At 53.4% G+C, this 26,872-nt stretch overlaps 1 protein-coding gene across 4 annotated transcripts in view; it reads right to left on the bottom strand.

The window, feature by feature from the left end:
• The window catches only part of ZNF541 (zinc finger protein 541), a 43,347-nt gene extending 17,256 nt beyond the window's left edge, over positions 1-26,091 (bottom strand). Inside the window, exons 1-9 of one of the 4 annotated variants that reach the window (XM_058706968.1) lie at positions 25,879-26,091; positions 24,201-24,349; positions 13,530-13,929; positions 9,054-9,297; positions 5,374-7,204; positions 3,438-3,496; positions 2,985-3,144; positions 2,630-2,803; positions 1,361-1,691 (exon numbers count right to left, since the gene is read on the bottom strand). In XM_058706968.1, the coding sequence (XP_058562951.1) occupies positions 1,361-1,691; positions 2,630-2,803; positions 2,985-3,144; positions 3,438-3,496; positions 5,374-7,204; positions 9,054-9,297; positions 13,530-13,836 (3,106 nt within the window). In that variant the 5' untranslated portion in view covers positions 13,837-13,929; positions 24,201-24,349; positions 25,879-26,091. The remainder of the gene's footprint in view (positions 1-1,360; positions 1,692-2,629; positions 2,804-2,984; positions 3,145-3,437; positions 3,497-5,373; positions 7,205-9,053; positions 9,298-13,529; positions 13,930-24,200; positions 24,350-25,878) is intronic. The other 3 variants (XM_058706965.1, XM_058706966.1, XM_058706967.1) reach the window with 3 other exon arrangements.
• Positions 26,092-26,872: the final 781 nt, after the last annotated feature.

Genomic DNA, 26,872 nt, shown 5'->3' with positions numbered 1-26,872 from the left:
TCTGGGCTGATGATGGCCCAGAGCCTGGAGCCTGCTTCCGATTCTGTGTCTCCCTGTCTCTCTGACCCTCCCCCGTTCATGCTCTGTCTCTCTCTGTCTCAAAAATAAATAAACGTTATAAAAAAAAAAATTAAAACTTTAGTACTGCAAACAAGACCACAAATAAAAAGACGGCACACAATAGGAGAGAATTTGCAAACTGTAGATCTGATAAAGGGGTTAATTCCAGAATACAGAAGAAACTTTTACGAGTCAGTAATAAAAAGATAACAACGCAATTCAAAAACTGGGCAAAGGATCTGAAAAGATTACAAATGGAGAGTAAGCACATGGAAAGATGCTCCGTCTCATTGGCCATCAGGGAAATGCAGATCAAAACCACTTTACACACACACCAGGATGGTTACGTAAGAAAAAAAAAGGTTGCAAGTGTTGACAAGGATGTGGAGAAACCGGAACTTTCATACAATGCTGGCGGAAACTTAAAATGGTTCTGTCATTTTGGAAAACAGTCCAGTAGCTCCTTAAATGGTTACACGTAGAGCTAACTCTATGACCCACAACTGCACTCCTAGGCATACACCCAAGAGAGATGAAAACACACGTCCAACAATAACCTGTACATGAATGTTCGTGAGCAGCGTTATTCACAGAAGCCAAAGGACAGAAACAACCCAAGTGCCTGTCAACTGACGAATGGATAAATAAAATGGAGTGTGTCCAGACAATGGGATTATTTGGCCACAAAAAGGGATGAAGCACTGATACGTATGATAACATGGGTGCACATGGATGCCAAGTGAATGAACTAGACACAGAATGTCACCTACTGTATGATTCCAATTACACAAAATATCTGGAACGGGCAGATCCGTAGAGAGAAAAAGTAGGTTGGCGGTTGCTCAGGGCTGGGGAGGTGGGGGCTATCGGGGGCGGGGGGGTGACTGCATGGATACGGTGCTCCTGGGGGTGTTAAAAAACGCTCTAAAATTAGATCGTGTGATGGGCACACAACCCTGTGAATAAACTAAAAAATACCGTATAGTCTCAATGGGTGATTCATACGGTACGTGAATTAGATCTCAGTAAGACTGTCAAAAACCACTCAAAGGGCAGGCAGAATGGTGGTCAGGCTAAACGGACTCTCTATTTTCTTTCTGGCTGTAAACTTCTAAGCACCTAGAAGGCTGCTGGTCCCGGATGGTCCCGGGACGCTTCCGGACAGCAACGGGACTCGCAGACCAGACACGGCCACAGGCCGGAGAGAATCTCTGGGCGAAATGCGACAAGAGAAGAGGGTCTGGCCCGCAGCAGGCCCGCCGCGCGCTGAGCAGAGATCACGGCGCCCAGCCTCACTCACCAAGCATGCTGCTGATGAGTTTGTCGGGCCCGGCGTGAGCAGAGGTGGAGCAGAGGGTGTTGAAATAGAGCCCAGAGCCCTCCCGGATGGGGCTGAGCATTGGGGGCGGCGTATACGGAGAGCACTGGAATAGCCCCTTCAGGAGGCGGTCCACCAGGAACACGGGAGACCGCAGGCAGCTCTGGTGCCATCCTCCCAGGCCCGGCTCTGCGGGCGACGGCGACGAGGGCGGAGGAGGCACGAACAAGGCCTTGGGCTGGGGGCGCTTCTTCCGCTTCCTGTGTTGGCTGCTCTCCTTGCCGTCTCTGTCTTCCCCGTCCTTCTCTTGTCCCTGGGGAAGAGGAGAGCTCACAATCACAGGGGCTCACGCGAGGCCACCTGCTGCACAGCTCCGTCTTCGGGAGGGCGGGAGATGGGACGAGAATACGGACCCCGGAGCCAGAGGGGAGTATGACCCGTGACCCCGAGCCCCCAGAAAAGGGAGGCGAGCAGGGCCACCACGCCCGAGCCAGGGCCCAGATCCTAACCGAGCCCGATGCCATTCGAGCCTGGAGCCTTCAAGGAGAGGCCCCGACTCAGGGGAATTTGGAACCAGGTGAGGCCAGCTCCAGTTGATCCAATGCCTGGCTCTTACAGTGGGGGTCTGGGGGGGGGGGGGGCGGGGCGGAGACAGTGCAACGGCACGACAAAGTGACAAAATGACAGTGGCAACGGCTCCCGGGGGATGAGCGATGGCATCCACGCACCTCGTCCCCGAGCCCGGCAGGGACTTCTCCAGTGGGTCCTCCAGGTCAGGCTGAAGAGACGGGTCACCCGGACTTGCGATGCTCTCTCCCACCTTCCCCACTCTCCCCTCCCCTCTGCCAGTCTTCTGCCCCCTCCCCGCCGGAGCTCAGCTCCAACACCCCCTGACCTCCTCAGCAGGAGTCTCTGGTGCCCCCTCAGGACGCCCTCGGCTCCCTTTGTTCCACCCCCCACCCCCCCCCCACCCCCCGCCCAGCCCAGCCCACTGCGGGTCGTCACTGTCCGGGGACAGCCCTGCTCCTTCACCAGGCTGGGAGCCTGTCCTGGTCACCACAGTCTGCAGCCGTGCCGGCGCGGGCTGGCACAGAGGAGGCTCGGGGGATGTGCACGGCCGAACGACCGACCGTGCAAAGCGAGCTCTCCTCGACTCAGGTTTCTCTTGACGTTTGGTTCGGGCTTTCCCCGCGGCCCCCGCCGGCAAGGGGGGGGAAGCAGCGGGAAGGAAGCGGACTGACTGGCACCCACCTTGGCGGTGCTCCCGGCGGGTCGGTTCACTGGAGCTGCGGGCAGCGACGCAGGGACCGCCAAAGGGGCCACGGCGGGGCTGTCCGGGGACTTCTTGGCTCCTGGGGGACTCTGCCCGTCGCCCTCCGGCCTCGGCAGCTGTCTCAGTGGTTGGCAAAACCCCACGCCAGACTCCTGGATGCGGACAAGAGATGGCTCTTTAAGACGAACGGTCGGCAGGAGTGAACGAGCAGCTCGGCCCGGCTCCTGCCCTCCCCCTGCGCCCAGACTCCACTCAGGGGTGCATCTCCATCCCGGAGTAGATGACATCCAGTCGCCCGCCCGAAACCCCGAAGGCACGGTGCGCGCCCTTCACCTGCCGCCCCTGCTGCCCTCGAGGTGACGGCCACTGGTCGCTGTGGAAACACATGTGGCTGCTCGGCCCCTTCTCTGTATAAAACACCTGGCTGCAGTTGTTGCAGACGTAAGTGCTCCTTGGCTCTGCCCAGTCTGCAGGGCCCCCGTTTCGCCGGCTACTGTGGGGAAACATGGCAGGACGGAAGAACGCGAGAATGGGGTTCCGTCCCCATCATTAATGTTTTCCTTTTTTTTTTTGGTTTTAAATCTGATCCACTGGTACAACTCTCGATGAACCCTAAGGACTGGAGAGAGGACACCACACCGCAGCGCCTCACGGCCGGGTGCGTACCTCTTCGGGACTGACGCTTCCAGAACTGGGTGACCCGGGGCCAGCACACAAAGGCCACCAGAGGAATCTGAGGGGCTGAGCGCCCCCCAGGCACGGCGGAGGAGTGGCTTCTGAACTTACCATCCATCTGCCACGTTCTCCTCCTTCATCGGATGGGGGAGCCGGTAGATATTTCCACCCTGAAGAGGAAAACACATCTGAGCCACCATAGCAGGAAGGAGGCATGGAGACGGGACAGCGGTAAGACTCTTAGAAGAAAGCATGGGGGGGGGGGGCGGGGGGGCGCCTGGCTGGCTCGGTCAGTGGAGCGTGTGGCTCCTGATCTTGGGGTTGTGGCTTCGAGCCCCACACGGGGTGTAGAGATTACTTAACGCTAAAATCTTTTCTTTTTTTTTAAAGGAAAGCATAGGTGTGATTCTTTGAGACAGTGGAGGAGGCACACGTCTTGGGGGACACCAAAACGAAAGCCGGCCATCGACACGTCAGACTTCATCAAAACTTAGAACGCCCGTGCTTCACAGGACCATCAAGACAGAGAAAAAACCACGCAGAGGATGGGAGAAGTATCACTGCGGGTCACGAACCTGACAAGAGACCCGTACTCATAATGCACGAGGAACTCTTGTACAGCCCGACGACGAAAAGGCGAACGACCCAATTTAAAAACGGATAAAGGGGCTGAAAGACCCTTGACCAAAGGGGATTTACAAATGGCCAATAAGCACGTGAAAAGGCGCGCAGCGTCGTCGGCCACAGGGAGGTGCGCACCAAAGCGTGATGAGAGACCACTTCACGCCCGCTAGCACGGCCACGATTAAAAACAACAACAAACGACAGCAAAGTGTTGGTGAGGACGTGGGGACGTCGTGGGCGGGGAGGCTGAATGGCGCGGCTGCTTGGGAAAAGTCTGGCAGCTCCTCGGACGGTTAGACACAGAGTTACCGCTTGACCCAGAAATTCCAAGCGGACCGACGTATCTCCCGAGGGCAGCGAAAACCTACGTTCACCCAGAAACTTGCACACAAATATTCACGGCAGCACTATTCACAGTGGCCAGGAAGCGGAAACAACCCGAAGGCCCCTCAGCTGCTGAACGGATAAACACAACGTGACACATCCGTTCAGTGGAGCATTATTCGGCCATAAAAAGGAACACAGATGCCCCGTAACACCCCAGAACCTTGAAACCTCGTACTGAGCGTAAGAAGTCAGACACGGAAGGCCCCGTAGCGTACGAGACGTCCAGAACGGGCAAATCCAGAGACCCGAGGTAGATTCATACCTGCCAGGGGCCGTGAGGGATGGAGACTGGGGGTGACCACTGAGAGTGTGGGGGATTTGGGGGTGATGAAAGGGTTCTGGCAAAGAGTGGTAACAGACGCACAACCTGGAGAATATACTGAAAACTACTGGAAGGTGTACTTTAAAATGGTGAATTGGGGGCGCCTGGGTGGCTCAGTCTGTTGAGCATCTGTCCCTTGATTTCGGCCCAGGTCATGACCTCACGGGTTCCTGAGTTCGAGCCCCACGTCGCGCTCTGTGCTGATGGTGCGGAGCCTGCGTGGGATTCTCTCTCTCCCTCTCTCTCTGCCTTCTCCTGCTTTCCCGGCCTCTCCACGCCCAGACCTGGTGGGTGCCACCTGCAAGGACTGACTGTCTGCTCTGCAGGTGCTGGTCGGCGTGGGGACCGTGACTCCCACTAGGGAAGACCCGGCATTAGGTGCAGAAATACCGACGGGGGTGGGAACTGTACCTTTACATCCTCTGAACAACTTAAGGAGGCAAATCCAGAAGGAAGTGAAAGGCAGAAAGGGAGCCAGTAGAGAAAGCCTAGGAAAGAAAGGATCTCTGACAACCCTGAAGACTGAATGGGGGTGGGGGTTGACAGGAGGACCCACAGTCTCTCCGAACCTTCATTTCCGCCTCTGCGCAACTGTGGCTGAGGGCTCCCTGAGACTAAACACAATGGCTGGCCAACCAGTAGACACAGAAACGAGGCACCGCCGAGACTCTGGTCTCGAGAGTGGTCACGCCCCGTGAGGGAGGGCCCAGGTACCTGGATTCTGTTGAAAATCGTCAGCTTGGACTTCGAGTCCTGGGGGGGGTCTGCCAGAGGCCCGGCTGACGAGAAGGAGGCCATGGCTACCTGGCTCGGGGAAGCCGCACAGCACACATCCATTTTCAGCTTCTCCTTCCGGAAGCCGGAGAAGCGCTGGGACCTGGGGTTGCCCGAGAAGAGCCTGTAGCCCCCGCCCCGGGCGCAGGCCTGGCTCTCTTCACCTTTCGCGGCCCCCAGAGCCGGACCATTCTCCGCCTGGGCCTGCTTCCCTGGGAGCGGGGCTCCGAAGGGCTCATCCCCACCTGACTGGGTCCGCCGCGGGCCCCCCGGGGAGATGATGTCCCCCAGGTCCAAAGTCCCTTTCGTGGATCTCAGCTGCTTGGCCAGAGAGGAGACGTCTGGGTTCCTGGAAGGGTCCAGTGACGACGCTGAGAGGGACGGCGGAGCAGGGGCGGTTTTCAGACCTCCCTTCGCGTCCCGCCTGGTGCCGCCTGGGGAGGCCTCTCTGGGGAACGCAGGCGTGGCTTTCCTCCTGCGGGCCGGGGACCCCTCTGGCTCCGGGTTTCCGGGGCCGGCGTGCAGAGAGTCAACAGGGGCTGCTGGCGGCGGGGGCTGCTGCGGCCAGGGCCCCGGCAGCGGCTTCAGGGCGGCCTGCTTGCCCTCGGGCCCGGGGAGCTGTGAGAAGATCCGCTGGGACTTGGTAATCATCTGGAACACCTGCATCTGCTCGTGGCTCACCAGGGACTCCTGGGACTTGAGGAAGAGCTGCCGGAAGAGCGGCGTGGCGTCCGACGGGAGGCCGCTGGGCTTTTGGGCCTCCTGGAGGCCGGGCTCCCCGGGGTTCTGCCACAGGAAGGAGTCACAGTCAAACTTGCTTTTCTTGGAACCCCAGGAGTCGTCTTCCCCGCCAGCATATCTGGGGTCGCCCGAGGCCTCCCCGGGAGCCTTCAGGAGCGTGGCAGGGTAGGGCGACGCGTCCTCCCGACCGGTGCCCACGCCAGGCGAGGGCTCCCCCACGGAGGAGGTGCTGCTGGGCCCAGGGCCAGACTCGCAGCCCTCCCGCGACAGCACGGAAGGGGGCTTGTGGACGACAAACACGTTGTTCCCTTTGCTCTTGGGGCAGCAGGGCAGGTTCCGCAGCCACTGGAAGTTGTGGCTCGACGGCTGGGAGCCGGCGGGGACCGTCTGGCCTCGGAACAGAGGCAGGCGGGCCGGCCGCGGGCCGCCCTCGGGCCAGCCCTCCAGGGCGGGAGGGCGCTGGAGCAGAGGCGGCTCTGGCCCGGCCGGGTCGGCGCCCCCGTTCTCCACCGCTCTCGGGTGGATGGCCGTGAACATGGCGGCGGCAGGCTCCTTCCGTGGGGGACGAGGCTCCTCGGGAACCTCGGTGCCCAGGTTTCCGGGGGCCCCCGGCATGCTGGCGGGGGTGCGGGAGGAGGGCCTGGATGAGGGCGCGCGGGGACAGGCCGCGGTCCTCTCCTCCCCGCCGTCTGTAGGCCCCGCCGGGCCGGGAGAGGGGACCTTCCGGTGGACGATGCTGCTCACGATGCAGCGCAGGAGGTCCCGGTTGGGCAGGAGGGAGCCGGGGGACCGGGCTTCGGGGGGCCCGGGGGCTCGTGAGCCCCCGGGGGCCGGCCGGCCGGCGGCCTCGCGGGCGTGAGGGGAGTCCCCGCAGGCTTCCTCCTCCGGGGGGGCCTCCTTCAGGATGCACAGGCCGTGCTGGACCTCGTAGTGGCGCCGCAGCGAGCGGTAGTCACAGTAGCTCTTGCTGCAGCCCTGCTCGATGCACACGAACGGCTTGGTCTTCTGGTGGGTGAGCATGTGCCCGGTCCTGGAGTCACACGGAGACACGGGTCAGCGGGCGCCCTGGCTGCCCTTCACCACGGGACCCCGAGTGTGTCCCCGGGGGGGGGGGGGCAAGGGTGCACGGGAACCCGCGCTCGGCGCCCGGGAGGGAAACCCCAGGCGGCCACCCCTCCAGGCGAAGCGACGGAAGGGGTGCTCCCCTCCCTCACCTGTGAGCAAACCCCTTCTCTGGGGAAAAAAAAAAAAAATCAATGAAAGTCAGACTGGAGTTCCCCAAAGTGAGTTCCCAAGGGACAGCGGTCCTCCAGGGCGGCTCCCGGAGGACACGGGCTCAGCTGGCAAGGAAGTTTTGAAAAAACACGATTTGCTCCTTGGAGGTTCGGAGCAGCAAATTTAAAAGCCACGCAGTACGCAGACCGCTTCTTACCCTCCCGTGTCCCTCCAAGCTATCTGCCCACAGAGTCACTTACTCACTTGGCCCCTCTGAGCATCCCTGAGGACCGAAGGTCTGCAGGATACGCTCGAGGAGATGGTAAGCTGGGGGTGACCCTTCCCCCAGAAGTCTAGCCAGAGTCTTTGCCTGACCGTAACAGTCCTCTAGGGAGCCAGCTACCTGGAACCCACCCCCAGCGAACAAACGAACAAAATGACAGACGTCCCATCAGTAAAAAGTTGCTAGGAAGCAGCCAAATGTGTCTCCTGTACTTTCCACAATTTTAAATAGATACAAGCATGTGTTCCATTTATAGCACGCTTTTAACTACAATGATGTATCGTAAGCATAAACCAGGGAGGGAGTCCTGCTCCAGGCTCCCAACAGCCCGACCCTGGACAGTCTAATCCACGTGGTACATGGGGTATCTCCGGTCAATGATACCGCCCTTTGCCAAGTGCTGACCCTTGGCCTCCCGCCCAGGGAAGCTGCATAGGAGGAGTCAGGAGACCCAATTTCTAGCCCCAACTGTAGGTAAGGAGCATCAATACAAATGCAAGGGCTTGTCATCACCCACTGGCAAGTCTCTCTGTTTGAAAAAAAAGTCTGCCGGGGCACCTGGGGGGCTCAGTCAGTTGAGCGTCTGACTTCGGCTCAGGTCACGATCTCACGGTTCTGGGTTCAAGCCCCGCATCGGGCTCTGTGCTGTCAGCTCAGAGCCTGGAGCCTGCTTCGGATTCTGTGTCTCCCTCTCTCTCTCTGCCCCTCCCTCTCTTGTGCTCCGTCTCACTCTCTCTCAAAAATAAATAAAAATTAAAAAAAAAAAAGAAAAAAAGTCTCTCTTTCCTGCCTCACTAGCAAGAAAAGCTCATCGCTTCCAAGATATTAAGAACAAAGGGAATTCTGGCTAAGTCTTACAATGGGCTTTATTATTTTTTTTTAATCAGGAGTTTGTTTTTTTAAAAAAAGGAGTATAAAAAAAGCATTAATGCTCCCCTGCCATATTCTGGAAACAGGCATTTCAGAATCTCTCATTCCCCCGTCATTCTAATGCACGCTCCTCATGAGACACGGATCTGTTCTCCTTGGATGCCTACGAGGGACTCCCAACATTTCTCTGTAAAAGTGAGCCCAATTTCCTACATGACAAAATTGCCTTGGGAGCGAGCCGTTACAGGTCTGGAGACCACGAGGGTCCCATCTGCAAACTGTGGCAGCGATTTCCTCACTGGTGTGACCCTGGGGGCTGGGAAGAGCCACCCCCGTCCTGGGCGGAGCTGGCCCCGTGTGAGAAGGGGAGGCGCGTCCCTGTGTCCCCGCGCAGGTCGCAGACATCTATCCGGGCAGCAGGAGGGGAAGCCGACCCAGGGCAGGTGTGAAGGCCACCCAGGAGCCCGCCCGCTGCCCCCGCCCCCAGCCCCCCGACCACACTCCTACATACAGGTGGTCCTGGCGCTTAAAGGCCTTGCCGCAGATTTTGCAGACGTGTTTCCTCTCCTGGCTGTGCGTCAGGTAGTGCTTGCTAAGGGAGCTGGCGCTGCTGAACACCTTCCCGCAGAGGCTGCAGTCCAGAAGCGGGTTCTGAGGGGAAGTGTGCTGCCGCTTTCCTTTCCTCGCGCTCCCCGAGGCGGCCCTGCCTCCTTCGTCAGCCTCTTTAGGCACCTTAAGAGCGCCTGGCCCCAGGTCTAAACAGAGGGAGAGAGCACAGGTTATAGACATCTGGGGAAATCAAAGAGCAGGGCGAAATCAGCACTCAGTGAGTGTCAGGGACAGAGGCTCCAGGACCGCGCCCTCCAACTTCAGCGGCTTTGCGCACCGAGAAAACGATGAGAGAGAGAAAAGGGGCCCTGGCAGGGCCACCCCTGCAGGATGGCACTCGGTCCCGGCACCACACTCAGAGGGGCGGCGGTGGTCGGAAGCGCTTCTAGGACAAGGTGACCAACACGGGTCGGGCTTCCTGTCTAGACCATCCACGGCACCCCCGGAAGGACAAGCAGAAAGACATAATCCGAAACCTCAGAGAAGTATAAATGCTTTCTTCCAGTCAAGTCCGTTTTGGGGATTTTAAAAGTCATTTTTTTTTTAATGTTTTTTTATTTTTTTTAACGTTTATTTATTTTTGAGACAGAGAGAGACAGAGCATGAACGGGGGAGGGGCAGAGAGAGAGGGAGACACAGAATCGGAAACAGGCTCCAGGCTCTGAGCTGTCAGCACAGAGCCCGACGCGGGGCTCGAACTCACGGACCGCGAGATCGTGACCTGAGCTGAAGTCGGACGCTCAACTGACCAAGCCACCCAGGCGCCCCCGCTTTGGGGATTTTAAAGAAAGAAATACAGGAACGCCTGGGTGGCTCGGGGGTTAAGCATCTGACTTCGGCTCAGGTCATGCCTGCTTTGGGTTAAGCCCCCCTTCTCTCTCTCCCCGCCCCCCCCCCCCCCCCGCCTCTCCTGGGATGCTTTCTCTCTGCCCCTCACTCACTCGCGCCCTCTCTTTCTCTCTCTCTCTAAAAGAAAGAAAGAAAGAAATCTAGATTTGTACAAAGAGGCAGCCACAAAGCAGTTAATGGCAGCACTGTCTTTCCTGTTAGAAACAACCTACTACCTGATAAAAGGGCGTGCAAGTGATCGCGTTATGGTGTAAAGGATCTAAGACACAGCATTTAAGGTAAAACTTCTACAGTTTTATAAGTAAATAAATACCTGATGAAGTGACTACTCAGTGTGAAAACAGCAGCCCGTTACAAAACAGAGAAAGACCAATACATCTGAACAGAAAACCGACAGAGAGAACAGGCCAGACTGTAGGTTACGGGCTTTTACTCTCCTCTTCTTGGGCCTCTGAGTATGCTTCCGTGTTTTCTGCATTCCTTGGGTACAATGATGACAGGTACGTTTGCAACTCATTCGCGTGAGGAGCCGGAGGAGGGACTGGAAATGTTCGTGCCGGAGGGGGGCAAGTCGTCAAGTATCCCAAGGGCCAGCGTGTGGGGAGGGAACCCGCTGCTTCTGTCTCGCTCCGACAGACAGAGATAGGTTTGGCTGACTAAAGAGAAGCTGGTTTCAAGTCACTGGAAATGCAGGGGCCGTGGCCGCAAGGACCCCGCGGGCTCCTGCCGTGTCCCGGCTCCCGGAACCCCCTGGCTGGCACTCGTGGACGTTCCACCATCATCTGACTGTGGAAGATTTTCCTGCTGTTCACGCTGGTCTTCAAGACGGCTCAGACCACCTCGGGAGACGGCAGCTTCGAAATCGCCACTTCTCCAGCGTGCCGCAGAGCCGGGACCCCGGGCACCCAACAGCCCAGGGCAGCGGGCCCGCCTGGAGGACCCAGATGGCTGACCGTGGCCGGCCGAGGCGCAGCGTGACAGACACGGCAGGAGGGAGCCTGGACTGGCGTCTCCCAGCTCTGTCCTGCCATAGACCGTTCGTCCCTCAACGCGCCTGGTCTCCTCCTCCTCGCATAAGAAGTTACCGTGACAGGTGTCCGAATGATCCCAACAGTTTAAATGTGGAGTAAGAGGACTCCCGTCAGAAAAGTCCTCCACCTTGCTAAGTTAACTTAAAAATGCTCATTACGGGGCGCCTGGGTGGCTCAGTCGGTTGAGCATCCGACTCTTGGTTTCGGCTCGGGTCACGGTCTCGTAGTTTGCGGTTCGAGCTCTGCGTCAGGCTCTGGGCTGGCAGTGCGGAGCCTGCTTGGGTTCCGTCTCCCTCCGGCTCTGCCCCACCCCGCTCACTCTCTCTCTCTCAAAATAAATAAATAAGCTGAAAAACAATTTTAAGTAAAATAAAATAAAAATGCTCATTAAAGTCAACTATTAAACTAGCACTGATTCAAAAACAATCACCAATGACACTGAAAATCGGGCAGAGTCACCGGCCCCGGGAAGCTGCCCGATCTTCTCAGAAGGTGGTGTAGCCAAGTGGGTTATCAAACGGTGTGTATTCTCTGATGGGCAAACCTACTTGGAGGGGTATGTCCAAAGAACTCACCTAAAAGGAAGCTCCTCATGTAAAAAGCTGTTCCCAGAAACACGAACAGCCTAACAAGCAAGACTGTGGTCAAACATCACGGTGGAGTAAGTCAGGACAAGGGACTACCTTCTCGTGGAAAAGCAAATACGCTCAGTTTGAAAAACCTCAAATAGCCTCGTACACTTCACACACCTGCGCCAAACCATGTTTTTCTGAATGACTTCACTCGGGTTTTTAAAACTCGACGTGTGAGAGCCAGGCTGGGGGATTCTTCCTGCTGTCAATTTTCTCTATTTCCCGTTGAAGAACCATGTACTATTTTTCTAGCTGAGAAGACAAACACCAGCGTATGTGTTTAGAGCGGCCTGAATTTCAGTCACAGAAGCATAAGGAGTTAGAATTTAATGCTCAGGGGACTCCTTTTTTTCACAAGTAAAAAGAAAAAACTCAAGCTTAAGGAAAATTAGGAAGAGTTGAACTGGAGTAATGACTTGTGACGTATTTTGCAGAGAGGGACACAGCCCCCCTCCCGCTCCCCCCATGAAAATCTGGTGACAGCTCCAGCTCCTCTGCCCAGTGAAATGCGCACATATTCGTGCTACCAGTGTTGTTCTGGTAGTTTCTGTGGCCGGGTTGAGAACCCTCATTACCGGGCCCCCACCCCCACCCCAGGCGTAGCCCAATGCCCGCAACGAGGTACACGTCTCAGGATTCTGGGATTTGCCCTCTAGCCTTCCAACGTGGTGACGAGGCGGGCCCCTTGTCTGCTGCATCCTGTGCGGAGAGGAGGGGGGGGGCTTCACAAGTTTTTCATTTTACCAAGTCTTCGGGATATTTCTTGCAATGCTTATCCCAACTGACATGAACCCCTGTTCTGCAGGGCCATCTCAGAGGGGCCTTCTATGCATGAGGTGTGATGATAAATATCAAAGGCCGCCGGGGCGCCTGGATGCCTCAGTCAGTCGAGCGTCCGACTTCCGCTCAGGTCATGATCTCCCGGTCTGTGAGTTCGAGCCCCGCGTCGGGCTCTGTGCTGACAGCTCCGAGCCTGGAGCCTGCTTCCGATTCTGTGTCTCCCTCTCTCTCTCTGCCCCTCCCCGCCCCCCTCCGTCAAAAATAAATAAACATTAAAAAAATTTTTTTTTCTAAATATCAAAGACTGCTAGCTCAGACAGCTAGCTCATCTAAGCGAGTTACCCAAGAACCCTTGAAAAGAATTAACAAACACCAAATTTATCTTGTAGTGGAAGCCTCAAGGCAAGTCAAAAAGCCAAAAGAAAATTGCACCAAAGCTTCTAACTGTTCCATCAGTTACCCTTTCGCTCCCCCCACCCGCAGAAGAGAGAGACTTGGAATTGCATCAATGGGCTGCCTGAGATGAATTCTACCGATATTGATAAAAATAACAATGATCTGTCCCACGCTCTGCAGCCTATGCGATGCTTTTGCATTCATTTCCTCCCTTGCGTCTTAGTGCTGTTAGTCTGGCGGGGGGCGGGGTGGGGGGGAGCAGAGCGGGCCTTCTGATGCCCTCCCGCTTCACGGATGAAGACATTGAGGCTGGGGAAGATTAGACAACCAAGTGGTGGACGGACAGGATCCCAGGTCATCCTGGGAACGTGAAAAGCGCCCCCGAGATGTAATGGGTGGGAAAGTGTCCCGTAAACTCAGATGTCTGCCCACACCACACACAAGATTAGGACATCCACGAACAGCCAAGTTTCTCAACATTATTCCTCAGGATCAGCGTTCGGTTTCCTTGACTAGGAAGTTGGGAACAATTCCCAAGTTAAAAACAAAAAAAGTGATTGTCCCCTGTTCACTATTCACCCGTGGAAGATAAAAGTTTTCTTATCCAATCCGTGCAGAATCAACCCTTAGCTGGCCACAGGAACTTTCAAACAGTCTTCTAGGCCCTCGGGCCCAGAGGGACAGCCTTACCTTGTAGGGACGCCTGAGATTCTGGGTCTGCATACTCCTCCAGCAGCTTCACAGAGTCACTGTCCTTCCCCGAGTACAGGGACAGGGTGTCTAAGTTGTCCTCCAGTGCCTCGCTGGGCATGTCAGGGGCTGGGAGGCTGGGGTCCAGGTCCAAACCACTCAGGCCGGCATAGAGCAGGTCTCGTGCACTGGGACCCAGATCCCGGTTGAGGGTGTCGCTGCAATTGAGTCCCTGGCTCTCTGAAAACGAAGGGAGGTGCACCTCTGGAGGAAGGGCGTCCTCGTCCCCAAGGCTATACTGGTCCATGGCTCGTGACTGCCAGGTCTTGGCCAAGAGCTACTCTCCAGACAAGCAAGGCCGTGTAAGGAGTCACGGAGAGCTCTTGGTGATGTCTAATTCCTGAAAACGAACGAGGAGGAATCAAAATTATGAGGTGGCAATACAGCATGGCAGATAGAGCAATGACCCGGAATTCAAACAGACCTGTCTTTGGGTCTGTTCTCTGCCACTTAACAGCCATGTGAACTTGGGCAAGTCATTTAAGCTCCACGAGCCCCAGTTCCCTCATCTGTAAACTGGGCGTAAGAGTACCTCCGTCATAAGGTTGTTGTAAGGTATAAATGAAAGGATTTCTGGCAACATGGTGGACTGAACTGACCTCTTTCTCCAGCCATAAGCATGAGAAATATGACAAAAGATCATTTTTAATACACAGCCAGGCGCAAGAGACAGGTAAAACCCCATGCGCCAGCAACAATGAGAAAACGCAAAGAAAACTCGTGTAAGTTCAGGTTGGCCTGAGGGGAAAAGCAGACTCAGATACCGAATCTGTTGTCCAGCGTGGTGGCAACTAGTCACACATGGCTGCGAAGACTTGAAATGTGACTGGCCCAGACTAAGACACGTTGTGAGTCTCACACACACACTGGATTTGGATGACTTGGTACAAAAAAAAAAAAAAAAAAAGTAAGTTTAGTATGTTTCTAAATTACTACACGTTGAAATGATAATATTTTGGATACAGTGGGTCAAGCATGTTATTAAAATTACTGTCACCTTCTTCTTCTTAGTTCCTCAGTGTGGCTACCAGAAAACTTGAAATTCTATATATGGCTCATATTTATATTCCTATTAAAGTGCATTACCCTGGAGGCTGGGACCTGGGGTCGTAACAGACACATGAGAAAAGAAAACAGGGCCCTGAGCTTACGGGCAGTGGAGACCTGGGACCCTGGAAGAGCCAGGCCATCCACGGGGAAACTAAACAAAGAAAAAGAAAAAACTCTTGCCCCCAAGCCTTAGAGATGAACCCCAAGAATTGGGAAGAAAACGGAGCAGTGAGAGACAACAGAACCCAGCCTGAGAAAAGAATAAGTCAGCGCGGGACAGAACAACCAGTTTTAAAAAGAAACAAATGAAACGTCCATGAAAGACATTGAAGTTAAAAGCCCACTGGAAAGGCTAACAGATGAGATGGTGCTGAAGACAGACATAATGAACTGGCAGAGAGCAATCTGGGGAAATCCCCCCAGGATTCAGCACAGAGAGATATAGAAATGGAAGCTACGAACAGGAAACTGAGAGAGCACAGATGGAGAAGCAAATGCAAAAACCTAGCGATGTCCAATAGGAATCCCAAAAGGGAAGAGGAGAGAATACGGGAAACGAGTATCTTTTTTTTTTTTTTTTTTAAGGATTTTACTTTTATTTAAAAAAAATTTTTTTTTTCAACGTTTTTATTTATTTTTGGGACAGAGAGAGACAGAGCATGAACGGGGGAGGGGCAGAGAGAGAGGGAGACACAGAATCGGAAACAGGCTCCAGGCTCCAAGCCGTCAGCCCAGAGCCCGACGCGGGGCTCGAACTCACGGACCGCGAGATCGTGACCTGGCTGAAGTCGGACGCTTAACTGACTGCGCCACCCAGGCGCCCCAGGATTTTACTTTTAAATAATCTCTACACCCAATGGGGGACTTGAACTCATAACCCCAAGATCAAGAGTCCCACATTCTTCCAACTGAGCCAGCCAGCCAGGCTCCCTGCGAGACACGGCATCTTGAAGAGATAATGGTAGAGGAGCTTCCAGAATCACAGGGACACAGGATCCCAGACTTCAAGATCCTAATTCTTTTTTTTTTTTTTAATTTTTTAATGTTTTATTTATTTTTGAGAGATAGAGCTTGAGCGGCGGAGAGGCAGAGAGAGAGGGAGACACAGAATCCGAAGCAGGCTCCAGCCTCTGAGCTGTCAGCACGGAGCCCGACGCGGGGCTTGAACTCACGGACCGCGAGATCGTGACCTGAGCCGAAGGTGGACACTCAACCGACCGAGCCACTCAGGCGCCCCTAAAGATCACAGTTCTTGAAGATACGTGGTTAATGACCAAGCACTGCCAGGCGGAGCAGGAAGAGTAAAAATGAATTTACTCCCCAACACACAGCAGCAGAACCGCAGACCACTGAACACAGAGAGAAAATGCTAAAAACTACCAGAAGGAAGAGGCAGACAGTCTACAAAGGGGGATGATGACTAGCCTGATGGAAGACTTCTCAGAGGAGGCTAGGAGACAAGGAATGACACCGCCAGCAGACGAAGGAAGGGTGAGAGCCGGCACAGAACTCAACACCCAGGAAAACTAGTTTTCAAGCGGGAGCAACACAGACTTTTCCCGGCAAGGCACTGCTCATAGACCTTGGCTCAACGACAAATACAGGCTTTGAAATGTTTGCAAAAGACAACGATTTACTTTGTACTTTAAGTATGTACACTAAGAAAAAAAAAATCTAAGCATAACTACCAAAAGAAAAAGAATAAACTATGTAACGTCTCAACAACTGGAATTTACCCCACTCAAAAAGAGACAAAAAAATAAAAAAGACTCAAGTTACTAAAATAGAATTCAGAACAAAAATAGAAAGGATTATAAAAGATTACTATGTCAACAAATCAGGTAAGTTAGAGAAAAATGGACAAATTCCTAGAAAGACACAAATTACCAAACTGAGTCAAGAGGAAACAGACTATCTGCATAGCCCTATGACAAATAAAAAGATTGAGTTAGTCATTTAATAACTTCCCACCCATACTACCACAGAAACAATGAAAAAGTCAACTTTACTGGAACTCTGGAAAGTAGTCAAAAGTTTACAGCAACCAAAGGAACCCTTAGCCAGTCAAAGGTGAATGAAACCTGGTAGGAGGGCCCTGTGGCATTTGAACCGACTCCTGTCCTATCCCCCATTCCCCGGCTCAGCAGTGATTTTGAAGGCACGTTCTGGTGTGGGCTCCTGGTGCAGAAGGGGGCAGAGATGACCTTGTTGTCAAACAGCTGAGGTTGTCTGTCTTGACCTGTCGGATGGCTCCTGAAGGGCTAACACAAAGGTCTTGCCTTGATTTTGCCTAACTTGGAACTTTCTGAGAGCAGAGAACAGCCACGGGGATGGCATTTATTAAAAACATCAAAGGCAATATGGTATGGAAACTGATATAACAGTGTGTGTTAATTATACTTCAATAAAAAGATACCCAACAATAGAAAAATTAGGCGCGCCTGGGTGGCTCAGTCAGTTAAGCGTCTAATCTCAGCTCCGGTCATGATGTCACGGGTCGTGGGTTCAAGCCCATGTCGGGGTCTGTGCTGACAGCTCGGAGTCTGGAGCCTGGAGCCTGCTTCGGAGTCTCTGTCTGCCTCTTGCTCTCTCTGCCCCTCCCCCGTTCGTGCCCACACACTCTCTCTCTCAAAAAAACCTAAACCTTAAAAAAATAAAAATAAAAATAGAAAACAAAGGCAATGAACCAGGTGCTACAACCCCAGAGCAAAGGATATTAATTGGGGCCAAAAGACATGTCACTGAAAGCCGGGGAGGAAGAGCCGGACAGTGAGAGCGAGAGGCTTTGGAGAGAGTAAGGGCTCTGAAAAGCTTCCATGCTGGCAGTTCCTTACAAAGCTACGCATCATCTCACCATCCAATCCGGCCATCATGCTCCTTGGTATCTATCCCCAGTGAGCTGGAAATTTATGTCCACACAAATGTTTATAGCAGCTTTATTCATAACTGCCAACAACTGGAAGCAACCACAACGTCCCTCAATGGGAGAATGGATAACCCAACTACGGTACCTGCGTACATTGGAAGGTTATCGGCGATAAAAAGCAAGGAGCTATCAAGCCCCAAGAGGACATGGAGGAAACTTACATGTGTGTTGCTAAGTGAAGAAAGTTGGCCTGAAAACACTACAGATTTTTTTTTTTAATTTTTTTTTTAATTTTATTTAAAAAAAATTTTTTTTTCAACGTTTTTTATTTATTTTTGGGACAGAGAGAGACAGAGCATGAACGGGGGAGGGGCAGAGAGAGAGGGAGACACAGAATCGGAAACAGGCTCCAGGCTCCAAGCCGTCGGCCCAGAGCCCGACGCGGGGCTCGAACTCACGGACCGCGAGATCGTGACCTGGCTGAAGTCGGACGCTTAACCGACTGCGCCACCCAGGCGCCCCTTAAAAAAATTTTTTTAATGTTTATTTTATTATTTTTGAGACAGAGAGAGACAGAGCATGAACGGGGGAGGGGCAGAGAGAGAGAGGGAGACACAGAGTCGGAAGCAGGCTCCAGGCTCTGAGCCGTCAGCCCAGAGCCTGACGCGGGGCTCGAACTCACGGACCGCGAGATCGTGACCTGGCTGAAGTCGGCCGCTTAACCGACTGAGCCACCCAGGCGCCCCATGGAATACGAAACAATATTTAATGAAATAAGATATTAAGCCCTTTCTCCTTCTCACACATCACACCGAGAGCTTCCTGTGCGTCCGTTCGCTCACTTCTCTCTACAACCCAGGGGTTGGTGCTCTATCATTTCTATTTTACGAAGAAGGAAATGGACTCTGAGATGCTAAGTGATTTGTCACAAGTCACATGCCTAACAAGGAGTTGGGCCAGACCTTAAACCCAGGTATTCGGACTTTAGAGCTCGTGTTTTTTTTTTTTTTTTGGGACAGAGAGAGACAGAGCATGAAGGGGGAGGGGCAGAGAAGAGAGGGAGACACAGAATCGGAAACAGGCTCCAGGCTCCGAGCCATCGGCCCAGAGCCTGACGCGGGGCTCGAACTCACGGACCGCGAGATCGTGACCTGGCTGAAGTCGGACGCTTAACCGACTGCGCCACCCAGGCGCCCCTACCCGGTACACAATACTAACTTGCCCTCAATGAAACCGTAGACTGCGCTGAACCAATCAATCTAGAAAGCACAGAAGGTGCTGGATGGGGGCAGAATTCCCCACATGCCAAATCACCTGCTTTCCAACACACGCCCGTGGTCCACGGAAAAAAATGGTCTCACTACCACTTCGGCCAGGCAAGCCCTGAGTCCAAAAGCCACGTTTTCACATGTACATCCTTTTCCAGTCAGTAAAGCAAACCCCCCTCCCCTCAGCCAATATTGAACTTGTTCTTGTTCTGCCAACAGATAAATTTGATTCGACAAGTTTTAGCACCTTCTATGTACAGAGCTGCGTGCTAATCCCCGTGGGGAGGGCTTGCGGTCCCCTGGAACCTTGCAGACATTCCCCATTCTTTCCAAGAATTTTATAATTTTGTGTTTTCATTTGGGGAATGACCCAAAAGAAGAAAACCAGTCTACGCGGATTACTGGTTTACTACCTTATAATACAGTACTAGCGTTTGGTTTCAATGCCCGGGGTATGATTATAATTGCACTAACGCCAAAAAGGACGATTTTAATTGCCACGGGCTAACGAGAAGAGGATAGACGTGGATTCCGCTCGTATTTATGCCTTTGGGGTCACCTCAAAGCCAACAGACATCGTGGTACAGACGGAGGCCTTGCTGCAGTTCAAACCGAGGAAAAGGGACGGGAGAGCTGAGCCGTCTCAGGGTCTGCTAAACCCACAGGGGCCCAGGGCAACCGTTGGTTCCAAGGAAGCTATTAGGTTTCAGCAAAATGGCACCTCTCCCATTAAACTAACATTTGTAATTGGAATCACATTGGTTTGGTTGCATTTGTTTACATTTAATTTGCAAATTGATTTTGGCTTTACGGCGGCGGCACAAAAACCGTAAGCTTGAGAAATATACGCCTTGCTTATTTGATCGTCATCGGTGCCTTGTTCAATGGTTCGAAAAACAATTTAAGCCAGCAGCAGGGATCCAAAGCAATTTTCATGTTTTTCTTTTCCTAAAAAGGCGTGTCATTCCATGACGGGTAGGAGCAGGAGGAGACAGGGAGTCTCCTGTGAAATGCTACAGCCTCTTGGGAAATTAATCTGCCACAGGTTCTCGCCTGCAGCAACACGGACACCATCGGGTAAATAACATCTACTGCGGCACTGTTTGCATGGCAAGGAGGGAACAATCTAAACACTTACTGGTTCCCCGAAAGGTTTATTTAGCCTGTAGTTAATCTGAGTATTTTCTACCGGTTATCAAGTCGAAAACTCTGTCCGACTTCTTTTGGATAGGGCGTCGCCGTCCAAAAGAATTTTCTGTGCTGAGGGAAATGTTCTAAGTCTGCACTGTCCAACGACAGCCCCTAGCCACGAAGCGGCTAATGAGCGCCTAGAGAATGCAGGATGAGCAACTGAGGCACGAGATTATTTATTTTGCTTCCATTTCGTTAAATTGAAATGAGCATAGTTACAAGTGCCTAGCAGCTACCAACCCCACTGGAACTCGCTGCAGATCTCGAGGTTTCTCATTGAAGTAAGGCTTTCTTTCAACTTCTATTGAAAAATCTCAAGGGGCGCCTGGGTGGCTCAGCAGGTTAAGCGCCGACATCGGCTCAGGTCACGATGCCACGGTTTGTGCGTTCAAGCCCTGGGTCGGGCTCTGCTCTGATGGCACAGCCTGCTTGAGATTCTCCCTCTCTCTCTGCCCCTCCCCTGCTCGCACTCTCTTTGTCTCTCTCTCAAGAAACAAAATCGCTCACATCCTCCCACCTCACTCATTTACATCCCCTGGTCTATATGCCCTGGAGACCTCTTTCTTTATGACCCTGATTTATGCAACTTCTCTTTGCTCCGCTTTACCAAATGAAACCGTTCAAAAGCCTAAACGGCTCCTCCCAGCATGACGAGTCTGAGATGATTTCTCCCTCCTTCCGAACTCCACGAGCGCTTGTCTGGCATTCCACTTAATACTTACCCCAGATGGCCCCGGAATTTAATTATCTTTCAAGTTCTTCTATTTTCCCCAGACTGCAAGCTCTGGGATGGCTGTGCCTCTGCCTTCTGTGTGAACACTTCTCACAGCATCTTGCCTGGCACAGAACTCACTCTGATCAAAGAAAGCTCTCAGCATCCCTTTCACTGGTGAGTGACAAGATTCCACTGTGGGCCTTTTTTTCTTTTCTTCCCCCCCCCCACCCCCCAAGCACCACGTTCTCCTTTCCCTCTCTGCATGAATGTTAGCGGGGAGAGAGTGATCACGTCTGAGTTAAGATCAGACCGTTGGAAGCCGGGAAATAAGAGAGACTGAGACCCAGCTATGCAAATTCTTTCCTCGTTTTCCCACTCCAGACATTATCTGAACTGTAGGCCTGTTCTGTTTGGCCTGCACGGTGTTTTTCAAAATTGGGTCAGTCACCGGGGCGCCTGGGTGGCTCAGTCGGTTGAGCGACCGACCTCCGCTCAGGTCACGATCTCGCAGTTTTTGGGTTCAAGTCCCGGGTTTGGCTCTGTGCTGACAGCTCAGAGCCTGGAGCCTGCTTCGGATTCTGTGTCTCTCTCTGTCCCTCCCTGGCTCCTGCTCTCTGTCTCTCTCTCAAAAATAAATAAACATTTTTAAAAAATTGGGTCACCAACATTTTTCTTAACGGGGAGATTTCAACCAAGTATATTAATTTCTAGCTTCTCTTGAAAATTATTAAGATTTTGCATTTCCTGTGGCTATCAAAAGAGAGAGGTGAGGGACGACTGCCGTCTCTGGAGAGAGCCATGGCCCTCCAGCTCCTAGGCCTCACTTTCTTCCTGCCTCACCCCTGTAATAATTATCATTATAGTAACAACAGCAGCAAACACTTATGGAGGCTCTATCATATGCCAGGCACAATTGAAATGACTTATGGATCATACAATTCCCACAACAGCAACTTGCCCAAAATCGAGGTTAGAATTCAACCCTGGGGGTAGTCTGACCTCAAAGCCCTCACCTACGACCACACTTGAGACCGGGATTCCTGGTCTCTCGCTCATTAAAAGAGTAGATTTAAAGCTTACGTACGATACGGAAGAGAACGAAAACGTGGAAGAATCAAGACGGCTAGGACTATGCTTCCCAGGAAATTTTCTCGCATAGAATTAACTAAGGGAGGAAAAGAGACATTAAAGTTTCTCATTCCAAAAGCTGATCCCAGCGTAAAATGCAAATAAGCATTAACATCTACAACAGCGGGGGCGCCTGGGTGGCTCAGTCGGTTAAGTGTTTGGTTCAGGTCATGATCTCACAGGTTCATGGTTCTGTGCTGACAGGTCAGAGCCTAGAACCTGCTTCGGATTCTGTGTGTGTGTCTCTCTCTCTCTCTCTCTCTCTCTGCCCCTCCCCCACGCACCCTCTGTCTCTCTCCCTCTCTCTCAAAAATAAACATTAAAAAAAAACGTAAAAAAACCACATCTACAACAGCCTTTTTCAAAGTGAGGTGAATGGGGGTGGGGAACCCTGGGGTCCTCAGGAATCTTTCAGGGAGTCTTCGAGGTCCAAACTATCTTCATAATAATATTCAGACATTATCTGCCTTTTTAATTCTCGGTGAAACCCTCCGGAGGCTACAGGATATATTTGCAGAGGCTGAATGCAGAAGCAGATACATGAGATTCCAGATGACTCGAAAAAGGTAAAACAATGCCTACTATCCTCACTAAATCTTGTTTTCTGAAATGCAGTCTTTAAAAAGTCAATTTTGTTAATATATAAGGAGTTTACCACTGTTACTTTTAAATGAGTATTTTTAAAGTTTGACTTCTTTTTTTTAACTTTTTAATGTTTATTTACTTTGGGGAGAGAGAGAGACAGAGCACAAGTGGGGGAAGGGCAGAGAGAGAGAGGGAGACACAGAACCCGAAGCAGGCTCCAGGCTCTGAGCCGGCAGCACAGAGCCCGACGCGGGGCTCGAACTCACAAACCGTGAGATCATGACCTGAGCCGAAGTCGGCCGCTTAACCGACCGGGCCACCCAGGCGCCACTGAGGCTTATTTGACTTACAATACAGCAAATGTCAGCATATATAGTTCACACGCACCAACTCTTTTTTTTTTTCAACGGTTTTTTTTTTTTTTTTTGGGACAGAGAGAGACAGAGCATGAACGGGGGAGGGGCAGAGAGAGAGGGAGACACAGAATCGGAAACAGGCTCCAGGCTCCGAGCCATCGGCCCAGAGCCTGACGCGGGGCTCGAACTCACGGACCGCGAGATCGTGACCTGGCTGAAGTCGGACGCTTAACCGACTGCGCCACCCAGGCGCCCCACACGCACCAACTCTTTTTTTTTTTTTTTTTTTTTTTTTTTTTTTTTTTTTTTTTTTTTTTTTTTTTTAATTTTTTTTTCAACGTTTTTTATTTATTTTTGGGACAGAGAGAGACAGAGCATGAACGGGGGAGGGGCAGAGAAAGAGGGAGACACAGAATCGGAAACAGGCTCCAGGCTCCGAGCCATCGGCCCAGAGCCTGACGCGGGGCTCGAACTCACGGACCGCGAGATCGTGACCTGGCTGAAGTCGGACGCTTAACCGACTGCGCCACCCAGGCGCCCCACACGCACCAACTCTTGAGTCTTCAATGATTTTACAAGATCAAAAAGTCTGAGAACTGTGGCTCTCAGGAGGAAGAAAAGTCTTGCAGGTACACACATATCCACGCGGGTGTGCATCTGTGCACGTGTGTCTAACACAGGAAGGAACCCTGAATCAAACAGTCCAAACTGGTGGCCAGCCACCATGTTTTAGAAGCGCTCCATGCTGTCTTTGAATACCGATTAAATTCACTGTCGCCATTTAAAGATCAAAAAGTTTCACACAGGTCAGTGTTCTGGTCTCATCTCAAAAAACAAACAAACAAACTTCCACTTGGTCATTTCCACTGACAGGGATCACTCACTCAGAGGGGGCCCACGATCTTTGGTTCACCTGCAGGCCTTTACGTGCCTGTTCCCTGGAGGTATCTGAGTTGCTACCCTGAACCAGAAGGAGGGAAAAAGCATTTTTGCAATAAACAATGAAACCTAGGGGCGCCTGGGTGGCGCAGTCGGTTAAGCGTCCGACTTCAGCCAGGTCACGATCTCGCGGTCCGTGAGTTCGAGCCCCGCGTCAGGCTCTGGGCTGACGGCTCAGAGCCTGGAGCCTGTTTCCGATTCTGTGTCTCCCTCTCTCTCTGCCCCTCCCCCGTTCATGCTCTGTCTCTCTCTGTCCCAAAAATAAATTAAAAAAAAAAAAACAAAAAACGTTGAAACCTAGATCAATCTAATAAATGTCTGCCTTCCTCCAGAGACGTCAACAGGCACAACAAGTAACCTTTTCCTCATCTGACTTCCCAAAGCAGCAACTTGTAGTGGTTTCCCTGTGGGTGCAGAGACTCTTGGATCAATTCGAAACCCTTCTGAGAAAGAAGGGAATCCATCTGACAAAGTAGGTCTCTTTGGAACAAGGGCAAAAGGGAAAAGACTCACCAGAAGAGCAAAGGAGTGACTCTCCAGGGAACAGGAAGGCCCGGTCCAGGCCCCACAGGGAGGGGATTCAGATGACCGTCAGAGCACTGGATATTTCCTCCTGGAACTCTGAGTAGTAAATTCAGGACACTCATCCAACTTCTTTTGCCCTGGAAGCAGGGGGTGGAAAGGAAGGGGCATTCAGATGTTGGGTCCCCAAAGAAGCAAGCACACAGGTGTAAAGTTGGGCAAGATGGGCAATTTTTGGAAGGAGGAAGAAAGCAATACTAAACCGGGGAGATCTAGATGGGAAAGGGGCTTTTGTTTTAAGGGAAAGTTAATTTTTCTTCCTTGCCTTATTTTCTTTCCTCGGGAAGGGACCTGGAGGGTTTTACTGGGAAAAGCCTAACTGGGGTAGAACTGGGGATGAAAAGGGATTTTTGCCGGAGAGTTGGGAAAGAGGGCTGGAAAAACAAATCATCAGGTGAAAGAGAAACTGCCAGAACTGAGTTGGTTTGTTATCAGTGGAAAGATACTACAAAAGGTGGGGGGGGGGGGGAGGGGCTCTTGGTGGGAAGAAATAATTTTTGCTGGAAAGTTACCCTGGATGGAGGAAAAACTGGGGGAAAAATATACATGTATTTTATAATACATATATAGAGAGAGATTTTCTTGCTAGAGGAAGTTCCTAAAAGGACGGCGAGGGGTATAAATCAAAGAAGAGAGGAAAGATTTTTGGGTTTTGCTGGGAGATCCTAAAAAAAAAAAAAAAAAACACGCCAATCTGGGTCCCCTATTCCAGAGGCAATGGGATTTTTAGCAGGAGGCCTGGAAGCGAGGGCGAATGCAAGGCCGCGGTGCAGAAAGCGCGGAGAGATCGGGTAGGGCCCGAGGCACGAGCTGGGGAGCTGCCAGGGGGGGCAGTTGGGGCCTGGGGGGCGGGGGAGGAAAAAACGAGGGGGATGCAGCGGGCCGGGGGCCCCTGAGGAGAGTATTCTCCAAGGGGGAAGCGGCGGCGGGGGTGCAGCGGGGCCGGGAGCTGTTGGGATGCAGAAGGTGCGTGCGTGATGCGGGGTGAGGGGCGCCCGCCGCGCCTGCTGCGGGCCCTCGAAAGGCAGAGGGGCCCCCTGAAAAACAAACATATACACAAATTAGATTTTAAAAGGGGGGAGGGGTTGAAAAGTGAGGAGGGGCAGGGAGTGGGGGGGTAGGGAGGAAAGGGAGGGGGCAGGGGCAGCAGCAACCGGGTTTTACCCGCCCCCGGGGGCTCGCGCGCCGGCCTCGCGCCTCGCGGGCCTCCCAGCGGCCCCCTGCCTCCCTCGCGCCGCCCGCCGGCCCGGCGCGCACGCGCAGCCGGGACCGCCCCCGGTGCGGCCCGCTGACCCGCGACGCGGGCGCGCGGGCGTGGCTGCGGGTCGCTTCGCGACGCCCAGGGCCGCCTCGCGCGCGCCTCGCGCCGCCCGGGCTCCCGGCGCGTGCCGCCCGGCGGCGAAGTCGCGGCGGCTATTCGGCCTCCGCTGAGGGGCGGGGCCACGCACGGGGGGGCGGGGCCTGGCGCGGTCAAGGGACCCGCGGCGGGCGGGAGAGGAGGCGGTTGGTCGCCATTTTGCGAGGAGGGCCGTTGAGGGCGGGAGGGCGTGAAGGCGGAGCCCGGGAAGGGGCCGCGGGGGGAGGGGCCGGCCCCCCGGTAGCCGCTGACAGAGGCCGAGAGCCCCGCGGCCCCGGCCATTGTCCCCTGAGGGCGGCGTTAGAACGCGGCGGCGGGGGACTCCCGGCTCCCTGGGGCCGCTCCGAGCTTCGGTGTCCCGCGATGGGTGCTGCGAGAGCGGGGCCCGTCCTGGCAGGGTCGTGGGGCCCAGCGAGGCAGCCCCGCGTGTCCCCGAGGCCGCCGAGGCGCGCGCGGAAGCCACGGGGACCTGCCCCTCCGGGGCTTCGGAAGGTGCGGGGCTGCCCTTCCTTGTTGTGTTGGCGCCGAGCCGTCTGTGGGTCTGGCTCCGTGCTGAGCCGCGTGGATGGAGGAACGGAGACGGGAGGAGAGCGGTGGCCCAGGGTGCTGACTGTTCAAGGCGTTTGGACCCCGGAACGACGGAGCCGGGGAGGTCTTATCTTAGAAAGTGAGCGCTGAACGTCTATGGAGACACAGAGTAGCTGCGCGGTGCCTGGGGGTGGGGAGGGGGCACGACTGTGCATGAGCACGAGCGGGGTGTGATTGGGGTGATGGAAAGATTCAGCAAGTCGAGTTACAGCGATGGTTGCGCAAAGTGGCGAATTCACTAAAAATCTTTGGCTTGAACGCTTAGGGCGAGTGACTTCCGTGTAAATTACCTCAGTGAAGCTTTGTTGATTTTAGAAATTGATCCCTGGGGTAGACAGAACAGAGAGGAGGAGAAAAAGACTGGCATTCTATTTCTGGATTCCTTCACGCAGCCAGTATTTATTGAGCCTCTGTTGTGTTCTGAGATAACCACGGTGTCTGAGTCAAACATCCCCGCTGTAACTTACGTCCTGCAGGAGCGCTGTCCAAATGACCCAGAATACAAAAATGCGAAATGAACTTTAACAATACAAGTTAGCCCCAAATGTTGTTTCAACGTGGAATGAATACAAAAATACAAAGATTTTAGTGGTGAGATAAGTTACTTTTTTGGGGTGGAGGGGGGCGGGGGAACTCTTGAAAGAAGTCTGGACCCCTC

This window comes from Neofelis nebulosa, chromosome 17 (genome assembly GCF_028018385.1).
Source record: "Neofelis nebulosa isolate mNeoNeb1 chromosome 17, mNeoNeb1.pri, whole genome shotgun sequence".
Taxonomy (NCBI): Eukaryota; Metazoa; Chordata; class Mammalia; order Carnivora; family Felidae; genus Neofelis; species Neofelis nebulosa.
The sequence above is the reverse complement of the archived record's forward strand: the minus strand, read 5'-3'. Positions and strand labels throughout refer to the sequence as shown.